Source organism: Camelus bactrianus, chromosome 9 (assembly GCF_048773025.1).
Source record: "Camelus bactrianus isolate YW-2024 breed Bactrian camel chromosome 9, ASM4877302v1, whole genome shotgun sequence".
Classification (NCBI taxonomy): Eukaryota; Metazoa; Chordata; class Mammalia; order Artiodactyla; family Camelidae; genus Camelus; species Camelus bactrianus.
The window spans coordinates 28465627-28481268 of NC_133547.1; the positions used below are offsets into that span (position 1 = coordinate 28465627).

Here is a 15642-nt window from a genome sequence, read left to right on the forward strand (position 1 = left end):
GGTCCACGTCATCACCATCTGCTGTCTGGGGTCACGGTGGCCTCCCAACGGGTCCCCTGCTCCTGCCCGTGCCCCCCGCAGCTGCCAGCAACACCAAGCCAAAGCAGTCCTAAGATGGCTCCGCACCTCATTTGGCAGAAGCTAAGTCCTCCCTGGGACGCACAGGCCCCACACACCCTGCCCTGTCCCCGTCCTCGTTCTCCCCTCCCCGCTCTCACTCAGGTCCGCCCCCTCCAGCCCTGCCGGCCTCACAGCTGTTCCTCAGCAGAACAGAGTCCCGGCTTCATGGCCTTGACCTTGTCACGTCCCCTCCCTGTCAGACATCACTCTCGACCTGCCCCCTGCTTGAAAGGCAAGGCCTTCCGAGCGAGGCCTTCCCTGGCCACCCTATTTAAAATGCAATGTCCCCGGAGGACTCCGACACTTCACAGCTCCTCTCCTGGATGAATTTTTTCTGCTGAACACTTATCACTACCGAACAGGGTTTACTTGGTTGTCTTCCTGGTCACTCTTGACCCCATAACTTATGCTCCACAGAGGCAGGGACACTGTTTTGTTCACTGCTGTATCCTCAGCCCCTAGAACAGTGACCAGCAGATGGCAGACAATAAATATTTGCTAAATGACTATGACATACATAACAAATACGGCTACACGTGTGTGAAGTAGCTGCAGAAGTGCTGTTAACAAGAACCCCAATGTTGGCAGGAAACCGGCCAAACACAATTGTATGTCATACAACGGAACAGCGGACAACCAGTCAAAAGAAGATGGTAAACCCGTATGTTTAACACGGGAGGACGCCCAATGGAAAAAGCAAGCTGCAAAGCGGTATGTCGTTACACATAATTTTGGCAATCCGTCAATCAGATTGCTCCCCAACTCATTTTTCTTGCTCATAACAGTCTGGTTATCTTAGAATTTCCTAGGGACACTTGACGTTTTCTCACCCTTCCATTCAATAAACATGAGAGTCCCTATTCTTCCCTTAAGACCCCCTGCTGCGCTCCCCTGCCCCAGTCAGCCTGGGCGTGCGCGTGCGCACGCATACACACACGTGGGCCCGCAGGCATGCGGTCCGCCCCGTCGGTCTCAAACGTGGTGAAACCTGTCTTCTGCCTCACTAGTACCAGCTTCCTTCCTGCCAAGTCACCACTGTTTTCCAGCTGTCAAATCACAAGTCAACTATAATTTTTCCCAAGGAAACTTTCTGGCCACCACACATGAAACTTCAGATCAATGTTAATTCCCCTACCTCAGAATCTACATTTAGTACCGCAGCATCTTAGAGCTTTTTGGTCCAACAACATTAGACAATTAATTCTAATAATAAAATGCCTTGACAATTTTCATGTATTACAGGAAGCCAATGACAACAACTTGCCTTTTTACATACTTTGACACAGCCCTTAGTTCTGAAGTTGTGAGGCACCATTACATTTAAGATTAAAAGCGCCCAGAATATTCAGAAACTGAATCACAGCCACATGCTGTGCTGCTGTGACATTCAACTACCACTAGAGGGCAGAGTGGAACAGCAAACGATTCCAATGCTGAAAAGCCTGGCCTCCCATTTCAGGGTCAAGGAGTTACTGGGACCCCATGGCTGGTAACAAGATCCCCGAGGAAGTGATGGGTCTGAGCCATAGAGGCTGCTAGAACCACACTTACCTGAAAGTGTATACTCCTGCCTAAACGTGTGAGTACTTGAGGTGACAACAGTGACCCCACAGGTTTTACCCTCTTCGAGGTTGGAAACAGAAGGAAGACTGAGGTCTTGTGGGAACCTCCTTGCCGTCATGAAACAAAAATCACTGAAGAGCTTCTGAGAACTTCTAGAGATGCGAATGCTAATTCCTCGGGGAAACATAAGGATGCTGGAAACAGCCTCGTTCCCTCTTCCCTCAGTTTCGACGCCTTCTCCTCTGGCCGTACGCGGTCATCAGTCAGCCAGTCAGGTCCTAAGCGTTTACTAAGAGGACAAGTTACCTGGACAAACAGAATTTGGGACCAGAGCTGTGAGGGCCCCACCCAGTGCAGTGGGACAGCGTGTGGGGAGGCTGCTTTCAGCAGGGGCCAGGGGAGGCCTCTCTGAGGCAGGGAAACTGAGTCGGGAGGCACCAGCCGCACAGAGACCTGGGTGGCAGTTATAAGCCCCGGGTTTCCCGAGTGCTGCCCGCACGTCGGGCACCTGCTAACAAGCCTGCGGGTACTGACTCATCCAAGCCCTACATCCTCCCACTTACTGTTAAGGAAATTGGGCTCCAGAGAATTTCAGAAACTTGCCCAGAGGCACACAACCAAGAAATGGCTAAGATGGGGCTTTGCGTCTGATGAGTTCCCTAGGGGAGCTGTAACGAATTACCACAAACTTGGTGGCTTTAAAATAGAAACACACCCTCTCACAGTTCTGGAGGCTAGGAGTCCAGAGTCCAGGGGTCACAGGGCCACACTCTCTCTGACGGCTCCAAGGTGGGCGCTCCTTGCCTCCTCCCGGCTTTGGTGGCTGCTGGCAGGCCTCGTGTTCCTCGGCCTGTGCACACATCACCCTGTTTCTGCCTCTGTCATCGCACGGCCTTGTCTCTGTGCGTCCCCACCCCTCTCTTTAAGTTGCCAGTCACTGGACTCGGGCCCACCCTAACCCAGCCTGCCCTCATCTTGGCTTGATCACGCCTGCGAGACCTTATCTCCGAATGCGGTCGCATTCACAGGGTTAGGACTTCAGCACATCTTTCGGGAGGATGCAGTTCCACCCACAACAGCATCGCAGCACCCTCTTCAAATCACACAGCAGTTCTACCTCAGAAGGACCTTCTAGGCTGAGCTTGGGAAGGCAAAGACGCAGGGGCAGCAGCGAGGAGTCTGAGCGAGCAGGAGGGAGAGCAGGAGGGAGGTGAAAGGGCCAGGGGAGGGCTCCGAAGTCCAGGCATAAAGCTGAGTCTGGGCAGAAGCCAGAGCTTCAATTCTTGCTTACATATTAGTTCCCCAGTCTCTTCACCGCCTCTCATAATGTTTGGGATCTCAGAAGAGTCCTCTTCCTTCAGCCAGTGATGAAGGCTGCAGCACAGAACACGAGTGTGCATCTGCCCTTAGCCCGCTCGCAGGCCAGACCAGGCTCCTTCGAGCACCTCCAGAGGGCAGCTCTGACTCAAACCACTGAGTTCAGAAGCCCAGGGAGAAGTCACTTACGACTTGGGGCACTGAGAAAGCGCATCTCAGGCTCTACTGGCAGAGCAGTACCTTGCCCGAGGAGTTGTCCAGACAAGCCCCTGGCCAGAGCAGTCAGGATTCAAGCCACTTCCACACACCCGTTCACCCAGCAGAGCTGAAGACGCTCAACACGACGGGGGAGATGCTGCTGCTCAGAGCAGACAGGTCTCCCCGACGAGATGCTGAGATGTGTCCGCATCGAGCAATCGTCACAACAGCATTGTCTCTGTGTTTGTGCCAGACCACACAGCTTGCACAAGGGCTCACTGCTGGGTCATCAGGAGAGGTCAAGGTGATGTCAGTGACGCACGGCTGCATCAAGGAAGGGTCAGCACGAAAAGATGGGGTTTTTGTTGAAAGTCTACTACATGTTGTTCGGAGGCAAAACAGAGACCGTGTACGTGCATACAGTCTGGAGCAACCTCTGTACAGGGCCAGACAGCACAATGCTCAGGCTTTGCAGCGTCACAGCTCCTCCGCGCCACCATCACAGTGAGAAAGTCGCACCACATCGATGAGTAACGGGTGCGGCTGTGTTTCAGTAAAACTTCACGCACGCTGAAATTTGAATTTTACAATTTTCACATTCTTTTGATTAAAAAAATTAAAAACATACAATCTAGGGGGAGGGCATAGCTCAGTGGTAGAGTGCATGCCGAGCATGCACAAGGTCCTGGGTTCAATCCCCAGCACCTTCATTAAACAAACCTAATTACTCCTGCTAAAATTTTAAAAAACCATAAACTCCATTTTCAGCTTGCAGGCGTACAACAGACAGACAGCAGGGCAGATGTGGTCTCGGGCTGTAGTTTGCCGACTGCCCCTGCCCCCAGCCTAATGATATCCACAGACGCTCACGAATTAACTTAATGTCACTGGGGTAACAAGGTCTCCAACTGGAGATCTCCTTTTCTCCCCTAAAATATTTACTGGCTTCTGGCAAGACGCCAGACACTGTGTGAAGCCTGGAATTGCCCCGGCTTCCCTTCCCTCACCACCTCCATTTAAGTCCTGCCAGAAACTGTCAACTCAGCTCTTAGACTGGCTCTTAGTTCGGTCTCTACAAGGCCTCCAGCACCTGCCTGACTCCACTCCACTGTCACATCTCAGGCTAGACTCCTGATGACACCTTCCTCCTACACAGCCTGACTCGACTGAACAATGACCAACACTGGAATCTGCCCCAAACTATCTGTTGATTGAACCCATGCAGGAAACCGTCCACAAGCTCAGCGCCTTCGCCATCTCACCAGCAGTCTCATGTGGCCCGTCTCAAAGGTGGCAGCACTTAGGGGTTAAAATACAAGGTTTTCGCTTGCTTTTTTAAAGTCAGGCCCACCGAGGTATAAATCGCAAACAGCAAAAGTCACCCCTTTTAATACAGTTCTATGAGCTTTGGAATGATCCCAATCAAGGAATTTCTATCATTCCCCCAAAGTTCCCTCTTGCAGTCGACCTCTCCCCCTTCCCCTTTCAACCACCGCTCTGTCTTCCAAACTGTAAGTTTTTATCTGTGTCCAACAGTCCATTCCTCTTATGGCTGAACAGGATGTCGCGTTTATCTTAAGTTTATCTGCTCAGCACTCGAAGGACATCTGAGTTGTTTCCACTTTTTGTCAATTACAAGCAATGTCACTATAAACATTCACGTACAGATTTTTAAATGCACGTATGTTTTCATCAGGTTTCACTCTTTAATCAATGGCCACATTCTCACAGACCTGCAGGATAAGATTCCACTGAGTGAGGGACTGTCCTCCGTCCCTGCCCTGTCTTCTCGCCCTGCCTGAGCAACCTTCGTAAAACGGTAGTAGCATGAAGCCCCCCAAGAATGTCTGCAGAGCATGTTTTTGGGGTGGAGTGGGAGGAGCTGGATGGGAGCTGTCTTCCCGTGCTCTGAATGTGGGCCCAGGGGCTGTTTCCCATTCAGTGCTGGCAGTGTTTGATCCCCTGGTCCCACGGGGCTCTGTGGATGTGCACACTCAGGCGAAAACCTGCAGAGCCAGCCAATCGGGCCATTATTTGGTTCATATAACTTGTTAAAATCTCACGGAATGTACAGCGTGCCATTGTTTTTGTAAGTCCCTTTCATGACTTTGTTAGCTGGCTAATTCAGAGCAGACTGGCCTGTTTCACTGCTGGAAGAAAAGACTTTCCTCAAAGAGGGCTATTTAACTGTGACCAAGGCTGCGGCCATCTTGAGCACAAAGGGGACCTGAGTCCCGCCGCCCCCACCCAGGGCTCCCACAGCCCAGCACTTATTCTTGGCGCTGGAATTCGCATAATTAATCCTCTTTTAATCTGCTGGGTGACCTAATGTAGCCCCGGCTGGCCGGCCAACTGCAGGAAATGGCCTTGCTGAGATCTGAGCCTTGGGCAGCCTGTCAAGTCTGTAAGACCCTCTCAGAAAGAGCATTTTTGGAGAGTTAACCCCATAAAGGACTGATGTCCCAGTTGCTCTGGGCTCCGGGGCCGCGGGCGTGCACCCTGGAGGAAGGAGAAGTCAAAGGGTGCTGATCCCCTCTCAGGACAGGCTCCAGTCCGGTCCCTTCTTCTCCTAACCTGCAAGGCAAGCCCAGAAACTGCAAATCGTTTTACAAAAGCTCACAAGTGGTTCCAGCAAGAGTCCATCAGGGCTGAAGACAAAAGAAAGGATATTCCGCACCGGGGAGCTCGCGGGAACAAAAGGCTGCACTCCGCCCTGACCCTTGTTAACCACAGACTTCGTCCACGGCTCTGCGCAGTTCACAGCCTGGCCTGGAAAACCTTCTTGCTGCACCTCGGCTAATGTGAAAATATGGTCTTCCCAATGTCTTCTCTGCGCTGTTACTGCTACATTGACCAATTTGTCTTTCTTAAGGACAGTTTATTTTAAAACGTAAGAAAATCTATGATAAACATTTCTTCTAAAAGAAAAATCATGGGGGCGGGGGAGGGGATAGCTCAGTGGCAGAGTGCGTGCTCAGCATGCAGGAGGTCCTGGGTTCAGTCCCCAGTACCTCCATTAAACAGAAAAGAAAAGAAAAATCAAAATCTATAATAAAGTTTTCTTAAAAAAAAAAATCACCCAGCTCTGCTGTAGCCAATCACCTCCTCCCATTAAAAAATAGACTTTTTTAAGCCACTCTCAGAAAAGAGACTATTAACATAATTGTAAGGCTTGTATGTGAAAAAGCCAGAAAGAGCTAGAATCTTCAGTCTGAGAGGAACATAGGTATAAAGGGGAAGAAGATAGGATATAATACAAATTTATAAAATTGAGTGTGTGGGGGGAGGGGGGCAGCTCCAGAAGGTCAAAGAAGTGGCCTCAGGAGAAATGCAAAGAAGAAGGGTGAAGATGGAAGCAGGTTTCACAGGTTCAAGAAGGGGTCACAAACGTGACAGCATAATGGGTCCTAACAGCCGATGCAAGAGTGTTAGGGGTAAAGCTCCGTCTTTTGAGGTAATATGACGGATGGACAGTCATTATCGGTCACACCTTTGCTCTTACTGTCTGAGACGCTACATGAAATGCCACCCTTGCTCCAATAGAGGCGGTAATTTTATGATCAAGAATGAGAGATAGTGAAGAACCACTTACCACTTGCTAAAACCCTCCCCTCCCCCCAGCTTATCACAGACATAGGGGGCCCCTCAAAGTGTTAAACGAGGAAGGACACTGCCCTCCCCTTGGTTTCCTAGTTGTGGGAAGATGGAACCCACAGAGAGAAGGTGGTGAGTCCAAGGTCGCACTGCTAATTAGACCAGAGCATGGAGCAGTCTCCCCTCCCTGGAGATCCTCGGCGCCCGTGTAACGTGGAGTCTCCTACTGGAATGCTATCTGCGAAGGGTGACACACTGCGCTATTACCATGCATACACATTTTAGCACAATTATTTCATCAAATGTTTTAAGCACTTACCTGACACAGGTCTAGGAAACCAGACACAGAGTAAGTACGCTTTAAAGGCGGTAAAAATACGGCAAAAGCCAAATAGAGGCGGTAAGCAGGTAAAGCCAGCCCAGATTTTTGCCTAGGGCTCTTTCCTCTAAAAGCTATTTCCTCTGTTAAAAAAAAAAAAAAAAAGGTTGGTTTTATCTGGGGCAAGGTATGCTACGTACGCACAGGAAAATTCCAGGGCTGTACCGAAGTCAGTAACTTAAGAGCTCCTAGGAGGAAGGTGCAGCTGCGGGAAGAAGCGGGCTCCTCCAGACGCGGTGACAGAGAATCACTTACGTTTGATTACAGAAGCGATCTCATGATTATACACAGCAGTTAAAATCACACCTTCAAAGATGATCGTGTTTTAAGGCACTGTGTGGGGCGGGAAATAAACATGGAGAGAGGAGGGGTCTAGGGACACAAGGAAAAGGTAGAAAAAGGAGAGAAAGAATAAACAAAGTTCCTCTAATAGTCAAAGAGACAGAAACAGTGGAGAATAAGATCCCCGAATGACAGGATTCTTTGGATCTGCTCGCATTTTCGCACCACATCCCAGCATGGAATTCAGCACTCAGGGAAGGGAGGTGCTGTTGCGGGTGAGTAGGGGCCCCAGGGCTCCCCCGCCAGGCACACTTCTCCCCAGTCCTCACGCAGACCAGCTCCTCGTCGCCTAGCAACCCCGGCCGGGTCCCCTTTCACGCCGTATCGATGCGCAGCAATCCAACTACGGGCAGTGTTGGGGGAACAGAGTGCAAACTAGACAGGATTGAACTGCGGAGTCATTCTCTGCCCAGCTGTCTCCTGCCACAGCACGCCAGCCCCCCTCACCCCACCAGTCATGGGGTCAGCCTCAGTGCCTCCTCTCCCCGAGACCCAAGGAGGCAGGGGTGGTCCCGGACGCCTCTCCTAACCCGGGCACTGGGAAAACCAGGTGAAGATGGTTAGAAAGTCTCCCATGGGAAGGAGAGCCCTGGGACGGAGAGCCCTGGGACTGCAGCTCCCAACAGGATGGGAACGGGTGTCTGCTGGCCACAGCTGGTGCATCTACTGCCGAGGTGAGATCAGTCAGAGATCCCACGGTCCCCACGCTGAGGTCACAGTGAACTACTAAAAATCTGACTCTCCCAGAAAGGGCTCTGCATGATGCAACATACTTACACAGAATCTCTGCTTCCCTCCAGGCCCGAGAGGCACGACGGATACATGGGGATTATAGGGAAGAAACGGCTCAAAGCCAGGGGGCCAAACCACATCCATTTTATCCACAACTCTCACCTCCCTCCATTATCCTTAGCCACCCTCCAGGCACCAGCTGGCACTGATTTACGAGGCATGGACTGGGCAGCAGGGCTGGAGGGGGAGGCCAAGTCAGAAACGCCAGGATGGGCCTACACTGGCCCCAAGACGACTGGCACGGGGGTCCACTCGGACCCTGAGGACCAAGGCCTCTACGAACGTGCTTTCAGAGTTCCAGTGCCCATGGAGGCAAATGAAAATCCCGACATTCACTCACAAATCCAAACCTAGGGCAGAGTGAGGAAGAGGAAGAGAATGTGCCACATCTACGAAGGACACAGATTTCGTCTGCGAAGCTCTGACCAGATTCTGACGCGGCGGCCCTGCTGGTTCAGGATCACACCTTTGCTGCAGCGAAACTACAGTTCAGCCTCAGCCTGGCTGTGAGGGGGGAGGAGAAAGCCACCTCCATTCCAACAAGCTCCATGATGTGGTTCTGCCAGAGTTTTCTCCTCTAGCAGACGCTCCATCTTCTGGTCTGAAGAGAAGACAGGCCAAAACCCTGGGGCAGCCACAAGCACAGCACAAAGCAACAGACCTAAAAACTCCAAAACCGAGACGCTGACCTTGGAGTGATGAGGACGGAATGTGACTCTGAGGAGGCAAGAACCTTAAATCCTAAGTTGTGCCATGATTTCTCCTAAAAATTCATGATATATTTTGTCATGACAAATCGGAGTTCTCTTTTCTGTAGGAGGTACCAGATGTAATTACAGTTCTCAAAAATAAAATAAACCAAACATGCACACCTAAAAAATGGAAAGTGGGGGGCAGAAGGAAGAAGTGAAGAGCATCTTTTCTCTCTGCTCAGAAGGGAAACGTTGCTTAGAAGCTCTGCATATTTAGACGCACTGAATGTCAGCCCCACCGGAAGGTAAAGCATCACACGGCTCATGGTGCCAGGTCCGCTGAGCGAGAGGCTGGCTGCTTAGTGGGATGGAGGGCGCGGAGAGCCTCGGGGAGCCTCCAGTCCTCCTCTGAAGATAAACACAGGCGCGCAGCTCCTCGTCTACTATCTCAAAACCCAAGCGCTCTGAAAACTGAAGTTTTTTAAGTAACTCATTTGGCACGAGGACAGTCCTGACCTCATCTGGTGACAAAGTGCCACCTGAACTACAAAGAAATCACCTGCAGTCTACTTACCCGTTTCTGTGAATATTCTTACATTTCACTGCTGAAATAATGAGTCTGATTTTGGGATGGGATCCCCAGACCCCTTCGGGGGTGTTATATATATATATGTAGCATGTTACCTTTCTAAAAAAATTCTGAATTTTTAAAACACATCTGGCTCCCAGGGTTTCAGATAAGGGGAAGAAGTCTGCAAACCTGTAATAGGGTGATGTAAGACCCCTGCAAAGATTACTCAAAGCCCAAAAGAGTCAAATTACTTCCTGGCGGTTTCAGTCTAACCAGCTTCCTATACAGGCCAGACAGCAACGTTATTTGGCAACGCCGTGTCAGTAATAGGAGATCTATTACCACAGGGTCCCTACTACATGTTAAATCCTGGTTTCCTACCTTCACATATTCCAGGGTTGGGTCCAGAAGAGGCTGGTCCCTGAAAAGAGAAAATACGAATATGAGAACAGTTAGGAACAACGCATTCTTACATTGAGTAAAACGTATCCAACATCATTCACCCTGTTTATTCACATTACTAAGATGGGCCCACCTCCCAGGCCATGCCCGCAGCAGACAGATAAGGAAGTTAGAGCAGAAACAGACTCCTTCCACGGTGTGGCCGGGAGGTGGGGCGGGAAGCAGGGTTCCACCATGACCTCAGTCAAGAAGCGCCGCGGCCTTCGCTGTCAAATTCCAGCTCCAAATGTTAGACTACTTATACGTGGCGATTCTAGATTCACCCGCGCATAAAAATTAGCCTAAAAGTCTAGAGCAGAGCCATGAGGAGGAGAGGGTGGGGGTAAAGCAGGACTGGACGGCCGAACCTGAGCACTGTGGACCAGGCGCTGTGTCGCACCCACTCCGACAGAGAACGCGGCTCAGGTGGGCAGGTCGGCTGCACAAGGTCACCCAGCACCTGGTGAGTGAGTCTGGAACCCAGCTCTGCTTCTAAACCATCTTTCTCTTTGGTGTCAGGCTGAGTAGTTCACCCCAATTTTCTTTGGTGCCCCAGTGTCATCTCTCGCCCCATCTAATGTCCGCTCATGCCCATCATAACACTACGTGAGGCTTAGCCGGACAACGAGGAGTGAACAGTGGCGGCGGCACTGAGGAGACATTACAGTGGGAGAGGATCTAAGGCAAAGGAGAGGAGGGTGAGACACAGGAGCTGCGGTTTTCAGCCCCGGCGGAGCTACAGAGAGGTGTCCCCCTCAGCAGAGGATGTGAAAAGACAGCTGCCTTCGGAGACTTACACTTCACATCAGCACCCCCCCCCCCCCGAGATGAGATGATTTCTTAAAGACAGAACGGCTCAGAGCCTGGAGGAATGGTCTTCTCAAGGCCGGCAGGGGTGTCGGCGTATCTACAGGAAGGACTTGTCCCTCAGAAGGCGGGGGATTCCCACCGACAAGCAGCCACCTCCAGGGGGGTGAGCTCAACCCCCAGACCCACGGGGGGTTGGATGCTCCCCACTACGGAGAGACCCTGGGAGACGGCGGCACCTCTCCCGGGCAGGAGCAGCAGGACCCCTGCTGGGGCACAAGGAGTCGACCCCACAGCCCAGGAGCAGGCCATCTTGTAGTGAGGTGGTTCCAGGCCCCAAAGGCAGCCCACTTAGGGCTGCGCACAGGGCACACGCACAGGGCACGTGCACACGGCACACGCACACAGGGAACGTGCACGCACAGGGCATGCGGCACAGAGGCAGGATGGCGTCCGAGATGCTCTTCCCAGATGTGTAAACAGATTAGGTTCTGAAACGAGTCCCTTTATAAGCCACAGGATCCGAGAGAGGCTTGCGCTCACGGTCCCTGGTGCATCGCCGTCGAAGACGGGTATGAACCAGTCAGTCTTCCACAGCCTAAGACCAGGCGGACCCCGCCTTCAGGCTGGCGTCGTGTATCGGGCATCTCTCCCCACAGCGCCGAAGTCGGCTGTGCTGGGTCACCGCCTCTCCTGCCGCAGTCTGGACGTTGCGTCGATGGCACTAGGCTTTGCAGCCGCGGGACCACCTGGCTAGTGACTAAAACCTGCCTTTGGTCAGGAGGGCTTTGGCCGTGTTCCCCTTTAAGTTCTCAAACCGGCTTTCTACTAAATTAATATTTTCGGCTCATGAGCACCAGTCTTAGGCTACTCAGCTGGCCCAGGGGTCTGGCTCTGGGGGTGAAGAAAGATGCTAGAGCCATTGCAAGGCTATGTCTCCTCTTCCTCAAATTTCTATTTTTATGTCTGTTCTAAAATGCACATTCTATCTATTCACACACAGTACGTCAGTGCGTGGGTAAACAGCGCGTACGGGTGCTGCTCAAAACGAGGATTCGGCCTTGGTCTCTCTACACTCTAAATAACTGAGGACTCTGAAGGGTTTTGTTTATGTGGGTTATGCCTACTGATTACCGATATTAGAAATTAAAACAAATTTTTGGAAGTTATTAATTCATATTTTAAAAATAAATCCATTATATATTTACATAAACAACATTTTAATGAAAAACAGGTATGTTTTTCATGGCAAAAATTTAGTGAGAAGAGTGACATTGTTTTACATTTTTGTAAAACTTTCTAATGTCTGGCTTAGAAGACGGCTGACTTCTCATATCTACTTCTGCCTTCAGTGTGTTGTGATACGTCGTGGTTGAAATACATGAAGAAAGCCCACCCTCGTGCAGTTATGTAATTGGAAAGGGAGGGATATCTTAACAGACTTTTCATGTAATTGTGGATGTTCTACTTTGGTAACATACCCAAACTTGACAAGTAGTGGTTTCTCAAAGGTTAGCTGGGATGTGGGATCTGAACCCGTATCTCTTACTCTTTTGAATCTATCTTATACTCTGAATGGACCTTTTGTCCATGTGTGATTCCATGACCACTGTTCTGGAAAATACTGGTTCACTGAGTTATGCAGGTCTTCCAAATTCTGACCTGTTACATTATAAATCACATTTGTTAATATCATCACTGATCTCACCAGAAGTTACTAAGTATTGGGAATTGTCGAGCTCACGGTAAAGGATACAAAGTCTTCTAAAATTCTGTTTTTCACTTGAAAGCTTGAATTTTTTCATTGGCAACTAACATTGTCTAATATTTTCCCTGAGCTTCATTTCATTCATTTTTGAAGAAATATCTGCCAAATACCAACACCACATAGTCATGATCTGCGGCTTTTTGGTGCTCAAATGTCATTCTTCCAGTAAACTCCTTTTAGAATTTTGTTCAAGATCTGCTCTCTCACCAGATTTAGCTATAAAATCCCTTTTTCTGTTCAGCTCTTGAAAGCTGGAACATTCCCCTCTCCCTTTCTCTAGAGATGTATCTGAAAACTCCGAGCTAGTTCTCTCAGGACAGACCCCTCCAACTCTCTTGGGAATGGGGTGGGATCACCGACAGGGACCAGACCAGCCTCCGTGGCCGGGTGGCTCCTGAGGCAGCCCTGGCTACAGTCACAGGGTCCCCACTCAGAGATCGAGTCACCTCGACGCAGGGTGACTCTCCCCGTGCTCTCCCCACCACTCTGCTCTCCAGCCCAGAGACCCCGGCACCCAGGTGCCCAGGGTGTTCTCCCAAATGCCCCCCCCCCCCGGATGAATTCCCATCTTCCTGTTCCATACTCCACCACACACACTTTTCTCGGCAGAAGGGAGGGAAAGCAGGAGGTGCTGATTAGGGATAAAACTGAAATCCCCTCTTGACCTCGCCCCCAGAAGAACTCTGCTCAGGGAGCCTCGTTCACGTCCTTAGGCGAGCAGGGGGAGTCCCACCGTCCTCAAGTTCTAGCTCAGGGCTCCCCAGCACTCTAGTTCAAGGTGCGCCCTCGTGGAGCCTTGCCATCTTCTGATCACCCTTTTCATAGAGGCAAGGGAGGGGAGACAAGGAGAGTACGACAAAACCAAGTGAGTGTGTTATAAATCCAAAAGCTTTCAAACCATTGCCTTGAACCAAATTAAAATTGTATTAAAATGCAGAAGTGCTGTGTCTCCTTTCTCAGCCAGCCTAACCCGAACCCTAATCTAACCAGAAAGAAGACGTCAGCTAGAAAACATAACAGTTGGCTCTGTAGCCCCAGCCTCTAATTTGAAATGGAATATCCAATTATTCCTGCAAGACCGTGCAGCAAATACTCCTTGAACCACATCTTTATATCCTCCAGCAGAGATCACTAGAAAACAGAAGAACTTGGCAACATAAATGAAAAGTTTTTAAATCTCTCTTTTTTCTTTTGCTTGTGCCAATTACGAATCCCCACAAAGTGAATCCATGATGCCGTGTGTGGCTCTATAACTGGAGAGCCTGGCAGGCGCCCACAGCCCCAGCAGGCCCGCTGGCCTGCAGAGCACCGTCCACAGACCGCGGGAAGCAGCGAGATGAAACTGGACTCTCCTGTTATTTTGTTCTTAAGTTTAGTAAGTTTTAAATCACAGCACTGTGTTCACCCCAGTTAAATCATTCTTTCCAATGTCACACTTTCTCAAGTTTATACTCAGGGAGGTCCAGTTGGGAGCTAGTATATATTTGCTATTTTGAGTTAAGAGGTTCTCATCTTGAATACATAAACAAAATTTCACTAACATAGATCTTTCCTGAGCTATACCCCCAGGCCTTTCCTGAGCAGTCTGAATACAGATGGAGATGGAAGCGCCCTGTGTCTGTCTTAAATTATAGGCTGTTTTAAGTGAGTGGATGTTTACTTGCTTAAATATTATAGAATACGTCAATGGCTAACAAACAATGCTGGCACACAAACGTCCTTTGGGATAAAACAAAAAGGATCCCGCTTGTAACAACATGATCATCGCACACAATGGAGGGATGTGAGAAATTAGACCCAGCCCTCCCAGACCGAGCAGGCTAGCGGCTCCCCTTAAACTTCGTGCACACTAGCGAAGTGCGGAGTTGGCACACTTCCTCTGTGCACATGGTGTGGTGTCCGCACTCCAGGTCACGGTGTGTGTCTTCATGGATGCATGGCTTCTCTCACTTCGAGGTGAGCAACCCAAGGGGAGCGATGTGCCTGCTTCATGCCCAGTGCGTCCCGCGGTTCTTGCGTCCATCCACAAACACTACCGAGCATCTACGGTGCGCCCGCAGCTGGTCAGACGAAGGCACCACAACCAAAGACAAAGGCCCTGCTTCCAGAGAGGTTGCAGGAGAGTGGGGAAGACGGAGCCACATAGCCAGCCCAATCTGAGTGAGTGAGGGAGTGTCCGTGGGAGGGGAAACCCCATGGAGGGGCCTTTCAAACAATGTCTGAGCTAAGGTTTGAGGGCTGAGTAGGAACCTGTCCCAGTGAAGCGTCTGTGGGGTAGGTGGTGATGAGAAATGCCCAGGGAATGAGAGAAACATGTGACAATTTGGGGAACCACAAGCGTTGAGGAGCTAATTTCACTCTAGTCCAGGCCACCACCATCTCTCCCTGGACCCCCCGCCACACCCTCCCCAGTTCTACTCCATCTCCACAGTCTCCACCCAGCAGCCAGAGTGGTCCTTCCTCGGGTCACTCCCCTGCTCAAAATCCTCTAACAGCTCCCATCAGGTGAGAACAAAGCCCCGAGGTCCTCACTGTGGCCTTCAAGGCCTTGGTTGATGTGCCCCAGGCAGCACTGCATTAGGTAGGATTTCAAAGATGGCCCCTCCCAAGATCCCCTGTCCCTTGGCAAGTCAGTCAAACACTAACCTAGGTACTGCTGTGAAGGGGCTTTGCAAATGTAATTTAAGTCCCAAGTTGGCTGACATTAAGAAATGGCAATTATCCGAGGGGAACTGACTTGAAGAGTGAGGGGGATTCGACATGTGGGACCCTGCTGCCGGTGTAATGCTATGAGAGCCTGTGACAAGGCCCAAGGCATGGAAGCTCTGGGAGACAGGGCAGCCAGGAGACACGGACCTGAGTCCTACAGCCACAAGGAGCTGAATTCTGCTGACAACCTGAATGAACCTGGAAACAGATCCTTCCCCAGTCTCAGGTAAGAACGCAGCCGTCTTCAGTGAGAATATGAACAGAGAACCCAGCTGAGCCACGTGGTACTCCAGCCCTATAGCACCATGGGGTAACAAACGGGTGTTAAATCATCAAATCTGCGGGAACT

At 50.6% G+C, this 15642-nt stretch overlaps 1 protein-coding gene across 4 annotated transcripts in view; it reads right to left on the reverse strand.

The window, feature by feature from the left end:
• BCAR3 (BCAR3 adaptor protein, NSP family member) overlaps window positions 1-15642 on the reverse strand; it is a 221031-nt gene that overhangs the window by 60849 nt on the left and 144540 nt on the right. For all 4 annotated transcript variants that reach the window (XM_074369969.1, XM_074369971.1, XM_074369970.1 and 1 more), the window contains one exon: window positions 9950-9989. In XM_074369969.1, the coding sequence (XP_074226070.1) occupies window positions 9950-9989 (40 nt within the window). The remainder of the gene's footprint in view (window positions 1-9949; window positions 9990-15642) is intronic.